Source organism: Cheilinus undulatus, linkage group 14 (genome assembly GCF_018320785.1).
Source record: "Cheilinus undulatus linkage group 14, ASM1832078v1, whole genome shotgun sequence".
NCBI lineage: Eukaryota > Metazoa > Chordata > Actinopteri > Labriformes > Labridae > Cheilinus > Cheilinus undulatus.
This window is the reverse complement of record NC_054878.1, coordinates 6,474,712-6,497,491: the sequence shown is the minus strand read 5'-3', so window position 1 is coordinate 6,497,491 and position 22,780 is coordinate 6,474,712. Positions and strand designations below refer to the sequence as shown.

Here is a 22,780-nt window from a genome sequence, read left to right as displayed (position 1 = left end):
CAACAATGCTGCCCTTGTTTTTTTTTCTTCAGTTCTTTGTCTTGTTCTTAATAAGATTATCATAATTATAAAAGATTTTCACAGCTTCTCATCAGATGTGTATTAATCAGTTCTATTTGTATATTCTAAGTAAAGCTCCCTGTGAAAATCAGAGTTAGAGGAGCAATAGCAGTAAGAACGTGATGTTCAGGATGTTTGGTCTGTAACTCTGCTGTCTGTAAGCTTAGAACTGGTCTGATTGCTTCTGTGTTTGCATTACAGCTCATTCATCAAGCTCACAATGGGACGACTTGAGTCATTCATAACAAAATAATCTGATTCGTATATCTAATGTGTTGCATTCTGTTGCTGTTATTTTTCCAAATCGTGGGAAGTTTTCATAGTAAAACCTGACTGAATGGTAGCATGCATGCAGGTTTCTCTGCAGGTTAGAGAATTACTGATAAATGCATGAAATGAGCCCTGAGGTGGCTCGGCTCTGCTCTGCTGTGTGTTTAATAAAACAGCAACAACAAACAGAGTCTGGAGGATGAGCAATGCTGGTACTTTTTCTCATAGATATCATGCCATCACAGAGCAGTAACACAAAACAACAGGAGTCTATGGGGAGGTGAAGTTACACGAAGAAAAGTCCGCAGACATGCATCCACATGATGGTCATCATTAACAGAGATTTGTCTGTGAGAAAATCCTAAAAACATCAAGACATGAAGATGAAGATGAAAATAGCTACCTGCTCCAATGCCACTGCCAGATTTATCCCATAAAAACTGTACCTAGGAGTCACATTTTCAAACCCTTGTTAATTAAGCAGTGATAGAGTCTTTGAAAAACTGCCTTTACAACACCTCATCCTTCCCTCATGGCCAACCACGAAGATGAGGTGACACCACAGCCACATGGAACTTCTCATATGTGACAATAAAACCTGAGACACTACAATCTAAGAGCTTTGTGATATGCTATAGAAGATATCTGATGAGATGGAGAGCCTAAAAAGTTTAAATCAAGCCATTGCATCTGTGAAGGCGAAGAGAGCTGGAGGACACACTAGCTGGAACCCTTCAGTTATTATGGCATATTGAGACAAACTCAGAGACAGACTGGCTATTTATGAGGACACAGCCGTGTGCAACAGTCTGAGATTTGTTGACTTTACTGAATAAGGCGGGCCACACACTACAGGATTTTAAGCCTGATTTGGGGCAAGGTTTGCCTCCCCCGACAATCGTGGGGGCGTATACCAACTGGAGCCTCGTCGCAAACTATTATTTGTCTGAGTAGTCTATGTGTGTGGTGTCAACACGATTCATTTACAGCTCCAAATTGCGTCATAGCCTCCCAAACCCTGAATCGTAAATATCGAATCTAGGTCATAGTGCCGCTGGCGGAGTACCCACAACAACCAATGAGAGCGCACACACCGGGTAGTGTCACCAGACGAATCATACGTACTTTCACCGCTCACAACCATAAACACAGCGGTACCTTGATTCCAGACAGGATTTCATCCCGAGTCTTTCCCTTGTTTTATCGTTGTTACTGCACCTGTAACACATGCCAGGACAGCCTGTTGTGGAGAGACAGAGAGACGGCATCGACAGACATCTGTACTTTTTTTTTTTAAGTCACGCGATCACGTGAGGTCGTAGGCAGGTCGGCAGGTGTGTGGTCTCCAGTGATCTGACAATCTGGCTGAGTCGTCTAGTTTGCGTATTCAGAGGATTAAAGATGAAAACTCTTTGGAAATTGTCCTGAAGTCTGTGGTCTCCCACGGTTTTAAAATCGTTTCAGATTGAAAAATCGTCTAGTGTGTGACCGGCCTTAGTCGATTATAACATAACTGGACATAAACTCTTTAAAATTGACCGGTTTTTATGTTGATAGCTCCAGTCAGCTACAAAATGTCAGTTCAACACTTAAAATCATCCCCAGACCCATAAATTGACTAAAAGTAACAACTAGGGATGCATGTGATTAATCAGTAAAACGGTTAAAATCATTTATCAAATTACTAGTTGGTTAAACTAATCACCAATCATTTTTTATGAACACAGGCTTTAAATCCCTGTCTTTAATGCTCTTTTAAACTGTAATGAACCTCCCACCACTAGAGGCCGCTGCCTTCCTCTCTAGCACTTCACCACATACTGTATAAACATGAGACGCTCAGCAGTGGCTAAGCTGTTAGCGTGTAGCAGGAAGACCGTGGTACGACGGTTTTCTAAAGTAGTAAATGGAAATAAAGTGGTATGTAGGCTGTCGAGGGTTAAGCTCATGTATGACTGCTCACCCGAAGTGAAAAGAGGACAAATATCAAAGCACGATATTAATCAGCAAAGAGGAACAAAGGCGGGCGGCGCTAGCTTTTAATGCTAGCCACGCTGTAGAGAGTATATCAGGCTGACGTCACACCTGCTGACTCAATGACCCTGTGAGGAATTTGACTGTTTTCTAGGGGTTTTCTCCTATTTAGACCATTCAGTTAAACGAAATGTAAATGAGTGTTTAGCTGAAGAGGGAAATAGACGCTTCGTTAATAACGACAGCCCACACCTGGCAATCAAACTGTTTGCTAGTTAACTATCCAGATAACTTTGAGCTCCTAATAATTAATAAGCTGGCGTACAAAATAAACTGTTTCACATATCCATGCACAGGACAAACAGTCATGTGCAGAAGTTTTAGGCATGTAGAGCACTAACGGTTCTTCACAGGTCCTGATGTTCCACAACCGGGGCTGAAGAGAGGAGGGAGGGCGGCCAGAGTTAGCGTTGACACATCAGACACCTACATGTGTCGCTCAGCAGCCAAGGTCGAGCTTAACAGCATTTCTTTTGTCCGGGCCTTTGCACCCCTGTTAATATGCCCAGCAACCACCAACCGTTTTCAGGTGCTTAGAACATACATACGACGACCAGGGGGTTGTGGCGAGCCTCCTAACCGCCATAACAGTACCCTAGGCTAACTCCGCCCTAAAGGTGTGGACTTTGTTTTGTTTCCATCAGATTATTTTCCCATGCCCTTGGTAATGTACAAGGACATCCAGCATGACCTGGGTTGTGTCAATCCTCCTTCCCACGCGATGGTGCCCTCAGTTGGGCTTTCTCACCATTACACGTCCTACTGTAGCCTCAATTTTTGGCCCAAACATGCCAAAAACTTCTGGACAGTACTGTATTTCACATCCATGTAGACAACAGCCCATAAACATTTTATGGAAAGGGCAGAAGCTTTCAAAATAAAACCTGTAGGTTAACAGGATGAACGTTCTGTCACATTCATTAAAGGCCAATCAGCAACAAAGCATATGGCATGGAGGATAGCATTGACCTTGACAGGAAGCTTTTATCACTGTTCACTATCGGTGAACTGAGGAAAGTAGAACCTTCCATGTTACTCAGGATGCAGAACTTAAATTACTCGAGTTATTTACAGCAAACATTTTTCTTTTCTTAGCACCTTTTTATTCTTTTAGCTTCAGGTATCTGGGGTTGAAAACCTACAAATGTAGGGTGTTCAAAGTATTAAACATTATTTGATAAGGCACAGGAATAAGGCTAAGATCTTAGCTCTTCCTTTAATTGAAAGAAATGTGGGGCGAGGTTGGCCGAGCGGTTAGGTCATGTCCTATGTACATGGGGGGCCCGGGTACATAAGTCCGACCTGTGGCTCTTTCACATCATGCCATTCCCGACTCTCTTGTCCCTGTTTTTTTCGGCTCTGTCCTCTTTCCTTTCTCTCTAATGAAGGCAAAAAAGCCAAAAATAAATCGTAAAAGGAAGAAATGTCCTGTACTGTAGAAACTGCCGCGATAGCACAGTAACTTCTTCACTGGAGTCCATTGTTACAGGCTTGCAGTCACTCCATTTAAACCACGCCTGTCACCATCGCCTTGCTCTCCTCAAATGATGCTGATTGGTCCGTCAGTCTCCGACGAGGAACAAGCACTTAAGGTTTAAGCTTTTCAAGACAGATCCACCTGATGACAGACATGGAATCTGGACAATCTGCTTGGTGAGGTTAGATAATGGAAGTAGTCTGAATAAAATGTCTGTAATCCTTAATAATGCTATGATTACATATAACTGTTAATAAAAGGACAATACCCTTCAGTCACATCTAGGTAAAATTGGTTTCACATTCATTGTGGTGGTAAAAAAGCAAAATGATGAAAACTGTCCCTATCCAAATACTTACAGACCTAACTGTAAGTTAGAAGTCCAAAATGATCCTCAACATCGTTGACAGTCGACTCAGAAGTTTGTCAAGTCCCCCCATCTCTTCCTCCATATTTTCTCTCTCTCTGCAGCTGTCTTGTCAAATAAAGGCCAAAAGCCCTGCCCAAAGAAATGCCATTATAAAAAAGCTCTGACTGTCTATTCCTTTTAGTTTCTTCAAAGTTTTCAATCAGCTGTGGATGAGGACAAACAACGAAACTCTCTAAAGTGTACAGTCATGTTGTTCTTGTTTCTATTTTTTAGTTTGGGATCAAAGTTTCTGACAAATAATGAGCGAATGATGGATGTCAGCTTGATCTGCAGCCCACAAAGCTTGATGAAGACAGTGTCTGTCAACGGAAATAGTTTATGACAGTGAAATAGAGGTAGCAACTGGTGTTAGGGCACCTGTTGAGGACAAATGGTGCATTTCCACAAAGCAGTCCAGTTTGGTTCAGCACCGGTTGGCACAGTTTGGTACAGTAAACCCGGATCATGCCTGAGGTTCCACAGCTGATGTCCATTCAGCTTTGCTCATAGAAATCACTGCTCTTTTAAGAGATCTGGATCATTTTGCTCCACTCTGTATCATGAGCTGGTGTTTTGGCTCCTACGCGTTTCTTCATTTGGTGCCAGTTTGGCTTTTTAATGTCTATTAGACAACAATAAAAATAGGAGTAAATAACCCAGCTCTAAGACAGGAGCTGGCTCCAGTTGTTCACATAAAAGAGCTGGTTCTTTCACAAATGTCACCTCCAGCGTTCCTATAAACTCCTGAAAAATAAATTTAAGACTTTTTAGGACCTGAACTGAGAAAAATTAATACCGCCCTTTGCATGGAAAACAAAAATGAGAAGCATATGAGAGTTCTCGGTTTTAACTTTTCGCTGTTAATAAAATGTCAAATGATATAATGCCCAAATTTGATGATATATGGTGCATTTACTGCCTCTACTCTATCAATATACTCTGTAGTAATAATCATCATAACTTTTAGCAGGTGTGCTGCGCTGATTCACAACAGTTTTTTTTTTAAATTAGGAAGCAGAATAAACCTCTTTGTCGAGGAAGACCTGTCAATAAGAGTGAGCTGCAAAGATTTTTTAGTGGGCAACTTGGTAGACCAGATGTCAGAGACCTGGACTAGTCTTTTAAAGGGCTACACCATTTGAGAAAATATTCTAATTGTGATTTTTTTCCCCCCCAATACTGCGATTGTGATTTAATATGCAATTATTTTCTATTTCCTTATTGTAGGTAAATCTCAACAAACAGGAAATATATATGTAACAAACACAAACACAATATTTGGTAGATTTAACCAGGGCATTACTACTAGAACTAAAGGTCAAGGAAAATGAAATGTTACTGGTCACATGTTTTACCCTTTTAAGACAAGTTTATATTGTTCTCAGAGGTCCCCAAAACATGCCTGTGAAGCTTGTTGCTGAAAATTCACTCCAGTATTGGATTATTGCATGTCTGAAAACCCCTGCTCAGAATGAGCCGTTTCTGTGTCTGTAGCTTTAAATGTTAACGAGTTGTCTGACTCCGCCCCTGACTCCACCCCTCTCAGTAAATGGATATGGCTCTCCTGATCCTCCTCTCAGCTGCCATTTTCCTCCAAATGGGGAGGGCTGAAGAACCTGGGGGCGGTGCTAACTCCCCATATGACATCATGAGGGTAAAATCTAAGAGCGGCTTGTTTTAATACACGTTTTCTGAAAGGTGGAGAAGGGGCAGGGGGGTCTGATCCTTGGGGCGGACAGGCCTGGGGCACATATTTTTTTGAGAAAGGCTGAAAAAGTGTATTTTGCATAATATGTGACCTTTGAAAAGGCAATTCTGCATGGGCAAGTGTGGTGTGCCGTTGGATTCTGGTTTGGTTTTAGGTGTGTCTTGAGTAAAAAATGTTTGAAAACCACCGGTGTAAAAGATAACATCAGGGCCTAAAAAATGTCATAAACTTGTATTTTGAAACACATTACAGGTTAATTTAAACACAGTGAGTGATTTAGTAAGACAGGGCTTTAGGGGTTCTTACCCAGGAAGTCTGGCACATCCAACACTGAATTCCCAGAATTGTGGAAAATATCTATAAAACAATTTGTGGAGGAAATTCAGTTTGAAATACAAAATTATTGATAACTGATCAAGCTTAAATTTGGGATTTTTTTAACATTTTAAAAGTGAGAAGTTTCATATTATACACAAACCACATTAAAGAGGTCTGTTTACTGCTTTCAAGTGTAGAAATAAAGACTATCTTAAACTAACTTTTCATAGGGCCAAACAGGAAATAAAGATGTCACCAAAATAAGGGGATTAACCTGTTAATGTTGCTCAGAAAGACTTAAAACTTTGTCTATAGCGTGCTAACTCCACCTGTCAGTCTCTCTCTGCATCAGTGGCAGGTTTTAGAGCTTTTCAGATGTCCTTCCTTGTTTTTTATATTCAATTACCAGTAAACTGTTTATTAATCTGTCTATAATGCATGCGAAGGCGTCTCGCAGTACATCAGATTTTTAAAAAACATGCTAAAATGCTGTTTTAATAACAGTCTTTTATAACAATGAGTCCTTACTTTGTGGCTGATTTCTTCTTTTCTTAATTTATTTCACTATTATCTCTCTCACACAGGAAGATCTCCTCTGAGCCCCGCTGAAAATGAGCCTTAAACTTCAAAAGTCAAATTTAACCCTCACACATCCATCTGGGAAAGCTTCAATAGGAAACGTTTGAGAAAAGGCAGAGGCTTTGAAAAATCCTCGGAGTATGATTGGATGAACGCTCTGTCTGTCACATCTCTACAGGCCAATCACAAAGCACGAGACGTAGCCGCTAGCAAGCTGCGCGTGCGTAGCTACTGACGAATAACGCGAAACATGACGACCATAGACATGTAAGTACTCGACTTTTGTCGTTTTTGGAAAGAAAACAACTCAAGTTGTTCTTTGTTCTTCTTTAAACGAAGAAATGTCGTCAAGTTCTGATAAAACTGGCGCTTTAGCAGCATACACACTAATCTCTTCCTCCATTACTACACCAGCTCTTGCTGCTGCTTGCTTACGTCATGACTCTATTGCACCTGAAAGTACTGCCCCTAGTAGCTGATTGGTCCTGTCACTTTCTAACTAGGCCCAAACGGTTCCGATGGGAGCTTTTGCAAGATGGATTTGCCAGTGAAAAACAAGGAAACGGGCGTGTCCATCTGCTTTGTAAGGTTACGGGGGCCCTGCACCTTACTACTGCTCATTACTCATGAATCAAGCTAAACAGCACCCTGCAAAGTTTTTTTACTAAATACTTTAAAACAGTGTCCTTTAATAGCATGTTTAGGGCAAAATAAGGAAGGAAAGCTGTTCAGCTCAGAGCAAAACTAGCATGTTTCGCCTTCATTGCTGCTTTTGCAACGGGAAGTGAAAAATCCAGACCTCACCAGACTGCAGTGAGTCTACCTCCACTCTTCAGGGTGCCTCAGCAGAAGGGTGTTAGAAAAGTAGGACAGTACAGATCAGTTATTTTGGTGCCTTTCTCTACTTTTGACAGTGGAAAAGCACAAAACTGCTTTTAAACTGAGCCATACTTGGTGGAAATGAAGCTGAAGATTTAAAAAGTCTCAGCAGCAGCACACAGGCCCTGAGCACAGGAGAGTTATAATGCATACATCAGAGAACAGCACTGTAATAAATCTGGTTATTTATCTGAGCAATGATAAAGGATCTACTTTAAAATGTACCTTTACATGAAGGATAGCAGCTGAGCCCGCCACATGTTTGCTGATGTATGTTTAGATACTCAGTAGCTGTGCTGTGCGGCTGACCTTTGACCTCTCTCTGTAGGCTGCCTGAGTGTTAGTGATGCAGGAATGTGGAGGAGGCTTTTTGTATTTAATATGTGTGTACATTATATTCCTGCCAAGGCCTTATAGGACATACCATTGGTAGGAATTTTCTGACTGCATTTTCTCAGATGTTTTTTTACCATCTTCAACCTACAGTGAGGAACTTCATGGACTTTAAATGGAAACTGCTCACTCTGGTTAAAGGGTGACTTGTTTAAAAGGAGAGTAGTTACTAAATACGGAGCATTTTTCCATCATTGCATGTACGACTAAAGGTGAACTGTTAATGTGCAGCTCAGGGTCATGAAAATATTCCTGGGAGGTGAAGTAGAGAAAGTTTGCTCAGTGTTACTGTGGCTGTTTGCCCAGTGTAACCAAAAGTGTTTGCTCCATATGGCCCGTCGTCGTCCTCCAGGTGACCATGTATACTAGAAACCAGAGAAGTGTTACATAACAGCCCAGCAGTTTGTCGGAGGGGCCACATTCCTTCTGTATCTGCAGAGGGAGAGAGTGGCACGCTGACTCGCCCTCAGGCTGTCCCACCCCCCCCAACACAAATACTACAGACCTAATGGAAACTATGAAACCAGCCTACAATGAAGAAAGATAAAACCACCTTTGCAGAGATAAGGAGCAAATCTTTTTGTCAAGCTGCACTTTCGCAAAAACAACCAAACCAATTTTAACACTTCCTCTACAATCAGAAGTGAGCCAGATTATTTAGAAAATGGAGTATTCTTACGCTTTTCTCTAAGAGTTTTAAGAGAGTGGAAGAGTGAGCCTAACGTGAAAGAAAATATGCTGTGCCTCAACCTCACACAGATACAACCCATAAACCAGACTTTATTTTTTATCAATTTCTGACATTTGTCTGCATTTTACTTCAAATATGTCCTTATTTCAACATGCCTTTGAGTTTCAATTAAAAAAATACAGTGTTTAACTATATTGCAAGGCCAATATAAGCTGTTTACTTCAGTTACAACCCCAATTCCAGAAAAGTTGGGGCGCTGTGTAAAACATAAATAAAAAGAATGCAAAAATTTGCATACCTCATAAACCCATATTTTATTCACAATAGAGCATAAACAATATATTAGATGTTGAAACTGAGAGAGTTTATCATTTAATGAAAAATATTAGCTCACTTTAAATTTGGTGGCAGGTCTCAAAAAGTAGGGACAGGGCAACAAAAGGCTGGAATCGTAAGTGGTGCTAATGACAAACTGCTGAAGCAGTGTTCATTATGGCAGCTATTTTTAATTTCAGATGTAGTTTTAGTCTTTAGAAGAAATGTCTTCAAGTTTTAGTCACATTTTAGTTATTTCTACCCTTTCAGTTTTAGTCAATAAAAACTCTAAACATTTAAGTCTAGTTTAAGTCTATAAAAGTCCTCACATTTTAGTCTTTACTTTTAGTCCAACCATTTATTTTCTTGCCTAAATCTGGTACCAAGTCATGGTAGTGTGTTTTATGCACTCTACCTAACCTGTGGTCCCTATGGCGGCATAATACTGTTAATTCGAGAGCATCTATGAGATCCGTGCACATGGCTGCAGAGGAGCCGCACGCTAGTCAAACATTCATGCGAGCAAATTACTTTTGCGAGAGCTTTCACAGCGCTCGCGCACAGAGTTTCTCCACCCATGCGAGCAATACTGTGGCCAGAGAGAGGAAAATCATGCCCTGAGCACACTCAGAATCACACAACTACTGTCACTGCTCTTCAGCTCGCGAAACCTTCACTTGCTTGCTCACTTGCGAGCAGATTTTCTTTTTGGCAGTAAGTGGGCAGACGCAGTCATCATTGTATCCCTAAATGTAATTGGTTAGTCCTCGTCTTTCATGATTGGCTGTTGTCTGTGTGTCGGCCAGTGTAACAGTCGGAGCAGATGTTCGGGGGGTTCCAAGGATTCTTGTTTACCTCCTAAATGACATTAAAATGCAACAACATCGCTTGCTGCTCCAATGTAAGACTTTATTGTTGTCCATAGACACATCAAGGCAGTGAGGAAGGTGTTTGTGTAGTCACAATCTAAGTTTTAAGCCGTAGAAATGTGAATGAAAATACAGGTGACAGTGCAGGTGCTTGTTCAAAACAAAGCAAACAGAGGAGAGAAAAACTCTCATTCTAAGTGGAGTAGCTATTTGTTGTCCAGTATGATTGTGGTTATAATTCTGATGGATATGGGAATGTTTATACTTGCACACAGTCTGCAACGGGCTGGAAAATAATATGCCAAGGAGTATCACCATTAAGAACAAAGTGGAAACCAACAGAGGTGGAGCTGAGGTGGGCTTAAGCCACACCAGCCAAACTCTTTATTATGCATGAATTAATGTCCTAATACCTAAATGGATGGGTAATAAAAAAAAAATACCTGAGTACAGTGTGTTCATAAAAGTATTAACTATTCTGAGCAAAACTGTTAAATGAACCAGGCTGTATGTTTGTTTCTGCTATAAAAATCAGCATTTTAACATGGGTGTGCATGTGACCTGCTGCTTCTGCAAACAGCCCCTAGTGGACACTCAAGGAACTGCTTTTTCCATATAGCTTTATCAGCATTGAAGGTTGTTACTTGGTGTGAGCACACAAAAATGATAGCCATTTACAAACTAGTGCCCCAGTTCTACTACCATGGTGAAAAAATAGTAAAGAGAGGTCCCTGATTGAAAAAAAAAAAGGTTAAAAACGGACATTTTTGCATTTCTGCTTCTGAAAGAATTTAACCAACGAGACTGTTTCTGATTGATCTTCGGGCCTTGGATGGAGCTGGGCCGGCTGTTTCCGCTCTTTGTCTCCCGTCTCAGGCCAAACCCAGCCAAAAGAACTATGACTCCAACTAACGACATGAGAAAGAAATACACTATATTGCCAAAAGTATTTGCTCACCTGCCTTGACTTGCATATGAACTTAAGTCACATCCCATTCTTAATCCATAGGGTTTACTGTGACGTCGGTCCACCCTTTGCAGCTAATAACGGCTTCAACTCTTCTGGGAAGGCTTTCCACAAGTTTTAGGAGTGTGTTTATGGGAACTTTTCACCATCCTTCCATAAGTGCATTTGTGAGGTCAGACACTGATGTTGGGCGAGAGGGCCTGGTTCTCAGTCTCCGCTCTAATTCATCCCAAAGGTGTTCAGCCAGGTTGAGGTCAGGACTCTGTGCGGGCCAGTCAAGTTCATCCATACCAAACTCTCTCATCCATGTCTTTATGGACCTTGCTTTGCGTGCTGGTGCACAGTCATGTTGGAACAGGAAGGGGCCTTCCTGTTCCCACAAAGTTGGGAGCATGGAATTGTCCAAAATCTCTTGGTATGCTGAAGCATTCAGAGTTCCTTTCACTGAAACTAAGGGGCCAAGCCCAGCTCCTAAAAAACAAGCCCAAACCATAATCCCCCCTCCACCAAACTTTACACTTGGTACAATGCAGTCAGACAAGTACCGTTCTCCTGGCAACTGTCAAACACAGACTCGTCCATCACAGAGTCGTACATGTCAGAGAGAAGATGGCCCAGCAGTAGACAAATGTCATCCACATCTCTACAACAACGGAGACTCATCTCAGCCTAACACTTCAACACACCGACAACAAGGAGTTAAAATGTTCCTGCCTCCAGACAAGCTTTTCCCCCATGATCAGACAGGACAGTTTCTTGAATAAGGTCTAAAGGCGCTCTCGTGTCATGAACTTCTCAGAAACTGGTCCAGCGTTCATCAGCACAGATAACAGACTAATAGAATCACAGCTGTGAGCCTGAATGGAGGACTAGACTGCAGGGTTTTGGCCTCTGGCTGCAAGCAGGACTGGTGAGTTTTGTGTAGGTTTGCTTCACACTTAATGAAGGAAATAACCATCTTATAATCAGCAATAGTAAACATAACACAGAAAACATTTCAGGACTTTCCATACACTGTAAGACAGAGTATTTCATGATTTATGTATTTTTTGATTTATTAGTAAAAGACTGAATGAAGTCCATTTCAAAATAAAACTGCTAAATTTGACTTTACATTGATTTTTACATTCTGCATAAAATTTTTATCAGAAATCCAGTAGAACAGTATTTTTATCACCAAACTAGTGTCATTTGGGGCTGAATTTAATACAGCTGCTGAGAGGCCATTTCAAACTATCGTGATATATATCGTATATCAGGATATCAATTTCAGGCCATAATTTTTTTTTTTTTTTTTTTGGAAGCCTCATAAAATAAAATCCCTCGAGAAAGGGTGCAAACTCTGCAGGAACAAAATTTAACAAAACTGTTACTCCTTTTAATTAAAGTTACCTACTTTATTTATTCAACCTAATTTCTTATTTATTTATTTTTATTTATTTATTTAAATGAGCTATTGTATTTTTTTATTTAAATGTATTTATGTTAACTTTATTTGGTGTTTGTTTACATTTGACATTAATGATAGTATTATATTTAAATCAAACTCCAAGTTTTTTTTGGGGGGGGGGGGGTTTGTGCACCCAGTGGTGACGTGCTTTACACCACTGCATCCCACGCTTTGCATTGCACTTGGTGATGTATGGCTTGGATGCAGCTGCTTGGCCATGGAAACCCATTCCATGAAGCGCTCTATGCACTGTTCTTGAGCTAATCTGAAGGCCAAATGAAGTTTGCAGGACTTTAGCGATTGACTCTGCAGAAAGTTGGCCACCTCTGTGCACTATGCGCCTCAGCATCCGCTGACCCTGCTCCGTCATTTTACGTGGCCTACCACTTTGTGGCTGAGTTGCTGTCGTTCCCGATGGCTTCCACTTTGTTATAATACCACTGACAGTTGACTGTGGAATATTTAGGAGAGAGGAAATTTCACGACCTGACTTGTTGTACAGGTGGCATCCTATCACAGTACCACGCTGGAATTCACTGAGCTCCTGAGAGCGACCCATTCTTTCACAAATGTTTGTAGAAACAGTCTGCATGCCTAGGTGCTTGATTTTATACACCTGTAACCATGGAAGTGATTGGAACACCTGATTTCAATTATTTGGATGGGTGAGTGAATACTTTTGGCAATATAGAGTATATCTGCTCATCTCACTACAGAAATCAGATCGGTATTTAAGTTTTGCAGAGTGAAAAAGAGTCAAAAAGAAACTTACAGCAATTTCCCTGCAGGCCGACATCGATATTCCAGTGCCTTCTATTTGTTTCAGTGCATACTCCTTCTCATCTTTCCTGTGGAGATAAAAGAGACAGCAGCACAAACATTATTAGAGGGTACAGATGTTATTTACCAGCAGCATGAGGAGCTCTGCCTCGCCTTTTTTTCAGCTTATTACCAGAGCAGGAGGTGTTTTCACAGGATGTAGAGGACAGCAGAGGGCACGAAAAAGCCTCCGAGTTTTCCTGCCAAGGAGGAATCCCTGCCATTAGAGACATCCTCTGGCACCCAAGAGCCATCCATTCCCCGCAGGAGTGCTCTGTTGTTTCCTCTTACACACCACATGATTTTCACCCTTCGTGCAGAGACGGATCCTCAGCTCTGTCTCCGCTGCACGGCTCTGCTTTTACTGCCTGGCATTTCCAAGAAAAGTCATTTGCCCTTGTGTGTTACATTTGGCCATAAAACCCAGCTAATAAGTGAAATGTGAGCCTGCAGGATAGAACAGATTCAGCAGCCAAATATTGATTATTGAGATAAGCATTGTTCCAGCACATAAAACCCAACCTGTGAGGGAGCAAATGAGAGCTTAAAGAAACCCATATTCTGTTTAAAACAGTCCTGAGAGGCATGATTAAGATATAAACACAATCTGTGGACAGCATCCAATAACAACTTCATTCAGTGAGCAGCCCACACACATCAAACAGGTCCTCGTGGCGCTCACATCAAACCCACTTGAGCCTCATTTGCATTGGAGATGGCCATGGATTAACTGGGGCTCTCGGGCACTCATCTCTGGGACTAATTGAGCTGCACAGATGATCAAAACAGCTCATAACATTTAATCATCTGTGAGCCACACTTCCTGTATGAATCCAGACAAATTCACATAATCAAATGTTTATCACCTACTCTGCTGTGCTGGAATAAACTGAGAGGACAAGCTGTCAGCCATTAGGCCTCTATCACTCTGATATAGTGTCATTTACCACCTCAGGTAGATAACATTCAGGATTAGATAAATACAATTCAGGTAGCTGTACAGCAGCAATCATTTAATCTGCACTGTGAGATAACTGTTGGTCTTGTCTATCTGTGGTCATTCGCTGACCAGAAACAAGGGTATACATTTGAGCTTTGCAAAAACAAAAACCAAACTCCACATAGATGCCCTGCCAAATACAATCAAAGAGATATATTTCATGACGTTGACTTTAGATTGGCTATTAAAAGAGTGCTGCACTGTTACACCAGTGTGGTCTGAAACCATGAGTGTCTTTATTGTGTGTTTATTAGGCCTATGTCAAATACACTGATTAACACTGTTGCACATAGGCTTTACACGATCAGGATTGTTGGGGCCGATCACCCATTAGTGAATTTAAATAAACCGATCCCCGATCCGATCACGAGGGAGCAATATGTCTATTTAAAAAAACTTTCTTATGCCATATCTAACATTTCCTGAACATTTCATCAAAATCCGTCCATAATTTTTTTAGTTATGTTGCTAACAAACAAACAAACCCTGCCGATCACATAACCTCCTTGGCGGAGGTAATAATAACTCCATGAAATTAAAAGCCACACTAATGAAAATTAAGGGTAGTATTAGTAATGCTGTCTATGAACATTTATACACAACTCCATGAAATTAACAGTCATACTACTGCAAATAAAGGGCAGTAATGTCCCTTACTGTCCAAAGTAGTTTGCTTCAGCATCCGTTTCGGTGTTTGTTTTTCTTTTTCCACATTCTGTTTCTTGAACTTGGCATGCTCGTCCCTCAGTGTTTCCCATACATTCATTTATTGTGGCGGACCGCTGCAAATAAATCAGGCCCGCCAAAAAAAGATTCTGGTGCAACCTGTTCGCCTTCGCTCTGTGAATGTAGCGTGTCGTTAAAATTACTATACCGTGAATATCCGAGTATAAATTATATGGAAGTTTTGAGCCGCCAGGGTCCACTTCTCGCTGGAGTATCGCTTCTCCCGTTGTCCCTGAATGCATCTCTCACAGCAGAGAGCTGTCTTTTTCTCCTCTGCCCATCCAGAAAAGTCCTGCACATGCCGCCAGGTTTTTTTTTATATCAGCGGCAAGAGAAGCAAGGGAGAAGAAGGTAAACAGAGCAGTGTGGCGAGTCAGTTAATTAGATGCCTTTTAAGACGGACACTGAGAAATAGCGCTGGATCTGCAGCGTTGAACAGTCGTTCAACTTTGTAAAGAGGTCGAACTCACACGGTATTCATTAAAATACACTGCAAGATGACTCCAAGACAACGGCGGCAGTAACACAACACGCCGCTAAAGACATGAGCCCAGTGTTGTTGAAAAGCAAGGATTTAAAAATCTCATAAAGACATTTAACCCAGAATACAAGATTTGCCTGGGTGCGAACATTTTGCTGAAAACTCCCTTCCAGAGTCGTACATGTCAGAGAGAAGACGGCCCAGCAGCAGCAACAAGCCCAAACCATAATCCCCCCTCCACCAAACTTTACACTTGGTACAATGCAGTCAGACAAGTACCGTTCTCCTGGCAACTGTCAAACACAGACTCGTCCATCACAGAGTCGTACATGTCAGAGAGAAGATGGCCCAGCAGCAGACAAATGTCATCCACATCTCTACAACAACGGAGACTCATCTCAGCCTAACACTTCAACACACCGACAACAAGGAGTTAAAATGTTCCTGCCTCCAGACAAGCTTTTCCCCCCCATGATCTCACAGGACAGTTTCTTGAATAAGGTCTAAAGTCGCTCTCGTGTCATGAACTTCTCAGAAACTGGTCCAGCGTTCATCAGCAAGGATAACGGACTAATAGAATCACAGCTGTGAGCCTGAATGGAGGACTAGACTGCAGGGTTTTGGCCTCTGGCTGCATGCAGGACTGGTGAGTTTTGTGTAGGTTTGCTTCACCCTTAATGAAGGAAATAATCATTTTATAATCAGCAATAGTAAACATAACACAGAAAACATTTCAGGACTTTCCATACACTGTAAGACAGAGTATTTCATGATTTATGTATTTTTGATTTATTAGTAAAAGACTGAATGAAGTCCATTTCAAAATAAAACTGCTAAATTTGACTTTATATTGATTTTTACATTCTGCATAAAATTCATATCAGAAATCCAGTAGAACAGTATTTTTATCACCAAACTAGTGTCATTTGGGACTGAATTTAATACAGCTGCTGAGAGGCCATTTCAAAATATTGTGATATATATCGTATATCAGGATATCAATTTCAGGCCATATATATATATATTTTTTTTTTTGGAAGCCCCATAAAATAAAATCCCTCGAGAAAGGGTGCAAACTCTGCAGGAACAAAATTTAACAAAACTGTTACTCCTTTTGATTTAAGTTACCTACTTTATTTATTCAACCTAATTTCTTATTTATTTATTTATTTAAATGAGCTATTGTATTTTTTTATTTAAATGTATTTATGTTAACTTTATTTGGTGTTTGTTTACATTTGACATTAAATGAAAGTTTTATTTACAAATCCAAATCAAACTCCATGTTTTTTTTTTTTTTAATCCGACAGCTAATGATTCAAGATTCCAAAAACTTTATTGTCCGTCACGTCACACAGTGACAGGGCTCAAAAAATCTACTTGTCGGATTCAAACAAACATGTCGGTGGTGTGGAACTTCTTCAGAGTAAATGAGACAGATAAAACAACGCAACGGGAGCGTCTGCAAAAAGTTTCAACTCGACAATGACGTCACTGATCGGATCGGTGAATTAAGACATTACAGCCGATCACACAAATTGCATAAAATTCAAAATATTGGCCGATCCAATATAGCCCATCAGATCAGCAGAAAGCCTAGTTGCACAGGCTGAAAAATGCAGGAGTGCATGTACAAAATGACGTCCAAAGATCCACGGCTAATGTGGCAGCATTTACACTTTCAGGGCTTCATGTATAGTTGCTTCCTCTGTTAAAGTAGCCCAGTTAAGTTTGATTTTTGCATTTAATAGACTGTTTTTGTTGTGCTTTTACTTCTTTTGTACTCTTGTAAGCTAAGGGGAGTTAAGTCCCTGTTAAAACAAGATTTAAGGAATGCTTGGTAGTTCAAAAGTCACAGCATTAGCCTATTCCAATCATATCTGCAGTAATCAGCTCAATAATGCACATTTTCATTGTTTTAAACAATTAAAACACCGGCTACATGACTTAAACCAGGGGTGTCCAACTCAAGGCCCCAGGGGCCAAATCCGACCCATGGTACAGGTACACCCGGCCCACCAGATCTTATCATACTTTTATTATAACTGGCCCACTGGTTTGAGGTCTGCAGATTTCCTCCAGTTTAAAAATGTAAACTTAACCATGAGGATTTAAAGTATCCTTGTTAAGTCATTAAAAAAAGTAAAAGGTTAAAATAATTAGATATAAAGTCAGGAATGTGGTAAAATTCATTTATGTTTACATTTCATTTTCTTAATTTTGCATCTCACAGTTATTATTTTGAGTTTTTATTTCATATGTTGACCTTTTAGATCCTCAATTTTAAATTTTTAGGTTACATTTTGAACTTTAAAACTCATAATAATGATTTTTTTCCTATGTTTGACCTTTTAAGCTCCTTACTTTGACTTTTGTCTCATAATTTGATCTTTTAGATCCTCAATTTGAAATTTTAGGTGAAATTTTGGCCTTCAAAACTCAAAATTTAAATGTTTTTGTCACACTTTGACATTTTAAATCAATGATTTTGAATTTATCTCATATTTCGACTGTTAAGAAAGATGATTTCAACTTTCTATCTCATATATTTGCCTTTTGAAAACATTTTGACTTTAAATGCCATATTTTGAGCCTTTTGAGCAAATAAGTTTGAATTTTTAACTCAGATTTTGAGCCTTTAAACATATCATTTTGACCTCTTCAATCACAAAATCCTTTATCATCAGTGCTAAGGTCTTCCCCCCATAGTTCACTGCTGTTGAAAATGAGGTTGAGAGTTTATGGTTAAATGTGAACCCTGCTCGGCCCTCAGGTTGGACCCAAATTCAGATTTCGGCCCCTGCTGTGATTAAGTTTGACACCTCTGACTGAAGCCAAAGACAGCAGTTTATATTGTCATTGCTTGTTGTATTGTTGTAAATAAATCAAACTATATTTACGTCTTTGAATTTGTTGTCATTTTTGTCTACACGCCTACATTTTCACTGATCTTCAGAATCTTCAACCTGAAATCCACATCAGCTAAAGGACAATAAGAGAACTGTAACAGCACCTCTGGAAGCTCGATCAGCTGATGGATCAATCAGTGATGGACTCACCACCAAACAAACAGCTAATGGTTCACCACACAATCAACCCCCAACAGTCATCTGATGTCTGGGCTGCTCGCTCCCATTGAATGCCACTCTCTCTGGTTGGTGAGTGCCAGAAATGCCAGCGCCGACCTCTGCTATTACATCACGCTGTTTTGCACACAGTCCCATAATGTCACTCTCAAATTTAGGACACTGTAGTCTGAGGATGCACTGGGGACTGGCTCTCTGGAATACCAGCAGTATAAAGCTATAATTAAAGCATACCAGAGACTATTATCACAGCAAGTGTCTGAACGAAGTGTATTTTGGATCTGAGCACAAAAATAACAAACTGATGCAGAAATTGAACCACAACTCCAGCTTTTTTCAAGGTTAAATGGATGTTTTTGTAGAATCCACCTCAACAATGTGCATTAAGGATAAGATTTGCAAAACTGTATTATGGCCATTAGCTGGTCACAATCAAAATTTTAAGGAGGCCATGTTACTAATTATTTCATGTTGAGCCATTTTTCCAGTGTAATCATTACAATAATGGTTCAAGCAGCAGTTAGTAGTCGCAGAGTTTGGGGCTCATCAGCCCTGAAAATTGATAGCTTTATACAACGTGGTGAATCACAGTGAACGACAATGAAGGCCACATTTAGGGTGACTCACAGCCTCCTGATAGAACGTGTAGCATGTTTGATTTTGTTTCTGCCTTCTAAGATTATTTCTGTCATATCTGTGGTTTTAGACTATGAGAGCAGAGCGTTCTCTATGCACTTAAGTCAAAGTGTAAGAAAATCAAACAGCAATGTGAAAGAAGAGTGATGAAGTTTGGGCTGTGGGCTAAAACTATGAAAAAGAGGAAGTTTGTTGAGGTTCATAGAGGGACGACCACAACAGACTGAAAAGAAAAATGTTGGCAGAAACAGACGCCCTTCAGCAACCCCATGAGTATCTCTGTTAGTATTAGCATCGAGTACAGGAATCATTCATCTGAACCACGGGCTATAGAAAATAACGGATGAGGCCTGAGTAGTGTCAGCCTTTGGTTACTGGGCTTTTGGGCAAATCCACATCCCCCATATATTGACAACACAGTCTCAAATTAATCGAGTCTCCTAAATCAAACCAAAACAGACAAATTATAACAAGTTTACACCCCATACAGTGTGTGCCAATAAAGATTGGAACTATTCCAGCCACTGTCGATCTCTGAACCAGGCTGTAAACATGTCTATTTCTACTTTTGGGAGGGGTTCATGTGACTTCCAGCTTTCTAGTACCTCTGCAGACAGCTTCAAGTGGACACTAAGGTCATTTTCACCTCCCGGTTTAGTTCGCTTTGTTGCACTTGGTCAAATGAAGCAAACCGTCCGGACAAGGTCAGACAGTTATGATCTGTGCTTGTTTGTGGTGCTATCAACCCAAACAAACAGTGATGACAAAGAAAAGAAGACGTAGAAGAAGAGGGCTCATCTGTTTGACAGAACAAAAACAGAAAATCCATCTCCTTCTCCTGACTTTTTCACCACATAAACAATGGAGCAGTACCAAATTATGCCGTGTTGGGATTTCTGCTCTTGCTTTGATGTTCATATAAGATATGGAAAAATATTTATCTGTAAATCATTACGCTTTATTCCACCTCCTGCCATAAGTTCACAGGCTGATCAGCTTTGCTTCCCTAAATGAACCGCACCAGAGTTTGAGACTCCGGGCCAGAGTTGATTTAAAGTCGACCAAACAGCTCTGGAGTGAAAGCAACTTTAGAGAACTACATTTTTTTTTCACCTGCCACATTGGCATTATTGGCACAGTAAATACAATATGTTTGTAGTCCCCTTTTGGGGGGTTGTCTAGTCTGGACCTCCTACTTCCAATGTCCTCACATCGGCAGTGATGGTTGCTGAAGTTCCACCGTGTAGTAAGTCATGTCTATCAGTCAAGTCATGGCATGAATTTGTAGCTCTGTGATGGTCAAATCTAAGTTTGCAAAGCAGCTGGATTGTCTAGATTCCATGTCTGTCATCAGGCGTATCAGTCTTGTAAAGCTCCAGTCTGAAACGACTATGCCAGGTCGGAGAACCAACCAGACAGAAGTGGCTGCTGCCAGTGCAATAATAAGCTTGGATGTAGCAATAGTATAGTGGCTATTTTATCTGAGCTGAACCACATTTCTTTATTGAAACAAGAGCAAAGAACAGCACTGAAAGCTTTCCATGATAGAAAAGATGTTTCCCTCTTCTCTGGCCTGCTTCAGCATGAGTTTGTGGTACTGTTGGGGTTTTGTTGTATAGCAAGCATGTAGCAATGACTGCTACCAGTGAAGCATTAGTTTAGCTGTAGCCTTAGTGACAGTTTTTATCAGATCTGGACCACATTTTTTTATTGAAAGAGGAGCAAAAAACACACTGGAAGCTTCCCTTGGCAGAGATGTTTGTGCACGTTTCCTGCTGACCGACCTCAGCATGAGTTTTATCCACCAACAAGCTCCATCATTTGCAAACAAGAGCACCTGCCAAACAAATTCAGGAGCTGCACATGCCAAGCACCTTATTTTGTCCCACTCTGATTGGTCTGAATGAATGTGACAGACAGAACTTTTGTCCAATCACCTTCAGAGAATTTTTTGAAAAGTCCTGCCCTTGAAAAACACTTGTATGGGAGGTTTCCCGGATGAATGTGAAATCCACGCAGTGCATATGAAACAGACTGGCGTGACAGGTTAGGCCTAATCTGAAACAGTGATTATCATCCATCCATGCATTATCTATGCTGCTTATACTGTTCAGGGTCACAGGGGCTGGAGGCAATCCCAGCTGTCACTGGGTGAGAGGCGGGTTACACCCTGGACTGGTCAGCATTCAATCACTCAGCTGATTATAGAGACAAACAACCAGTCATGCTCACACGCACACCAAGGGTCATTTTAGAGTCAACAATCAACCTAATGAGGTTGTCTTTGGACTGTGGGAGATCCTGAAGAGAACCCACACATGTATAGGGAGAACATGCAAAATCCATGCCCTGTTGAACTGAGATTCATGCAGCCTCACAGTGACCAGACAATATCATAGAGTCTGACCTCAGTGTAAGTCATTTACACCCAACACGTCAGTACAGGGTCTAACTTTTTAAATACTAATAATGCTCATAGAAATCAGCCTTGCAGGTCACCTTAATTTTCTAAAAGAAAAGAAACAACCAAATACTACGCTAGAAACTCTAGTGATGCATTAAGCTGAAGCAGATTAAACGTGAAGGCCATGGATTTGAAATGTATTATCTTGAGTAAAGCATGCTCGCCTTTTATGTATTTACTTGACATGATGCTTCTGCAGAGTGATTTAACTGCATTCACTGGTAACACAACACTTGGTTGATTCAAAGGCCTTTTTACAGCAGGAGAGACGTATCTGCAATTGATATCTTTCACAAGGACTTCCCTTTATCTATTCTAGTCAGATCAGACTCCTCATCATCATTAGCTGCTTTACCTTCTTTTATAATACATCATAATATCAGAGGATATACGCCGCTTCACTGTCTTCAAAGGAAACTGTGAATGAACGCCCTTGTATAAAATCTATAAGTAGAATCTATAAGTGAGAGGTATTACTGCTGCAGCATGACTTCCCATGACCCGCCCATGCTCACCTCCTGACCTCACATCACATCTCTATTATCCCGTGCTGCAGAGGTGAAAGAGATAAGACACCGCCGGCAGCCTTGGTTCAGGATTACAACTCAGTGAGTCAACAATGAGTGCAGGAAAGGTTTAACCAAGACAGTATCAAGTAGATTATCATTACTTTGACCATGTGGAGAGTAGCATATGGCTCAAATTCATCTCTGCAGTGCCCAAAAAGGCTTTTGAAATTCTTAATTATATTGTTTAAAAAGCACATTTTACAATACAAGGCGCTAACAGAAAGCAATCATGGCAGCTTATCAGATCAGGCAGACACACAACCCCAGTAATAAAGTCATTATAGGCACAAATACTAATGCAGCACACTGTCACTATAAATCTATTTAACTGTTTTAACCAACAGACAAAAAATGAGGATGTAAATACATTTAAATTATAAGAGGAGGAAAATAAAGCATCGCTTCATGCACAAGACCCCCAGAGGAAACCTCTTATTCTCCCAGATGTCTGACTGGAGCGATTAGGAGAAACTCAGGTGTGTGATCGTGCTATTCTAGAGGGCGCTGTTTGATTACAGCTGAGACAACAGCTTTATGTCTTTTTTATGATTTATTTTGGGGCTTTTTTGCCTTTATTAGA

The 22,780-nt window shown here is 40.6% G+C and overlaps 1 protein-coding gene across 3 annotated transcripts in view; it reads right to left on the bottom strand.

The window, feature by feature from the left end:
- The window catches only part of cdk19 (cyclin-dependent kinase 19), a 121,373-nt gene that overhangs the window by 93,699 nt on the left and 4,894 nt on the right, over positions 1 to 22,780 (bottom strand). For 2 of the 3 annotated variants that reach the window (XM_041804697.1, XM_041804698.1), the window contains exon 2: positions 13,192 to 13,267. In XM_041804697.1, coding sequence (XP_041660631.1) covers positions 13,192 to 13,267 — 76 coding nt within the window. Of the gene's footprint in view, positions 1 to 13,191; positions 13,268 to 13,371; positions 13,514 to 22,780 lie in introns of those variants that run through there. The other variant, XM_041804700.1, reaches the window with a different exon arrangement.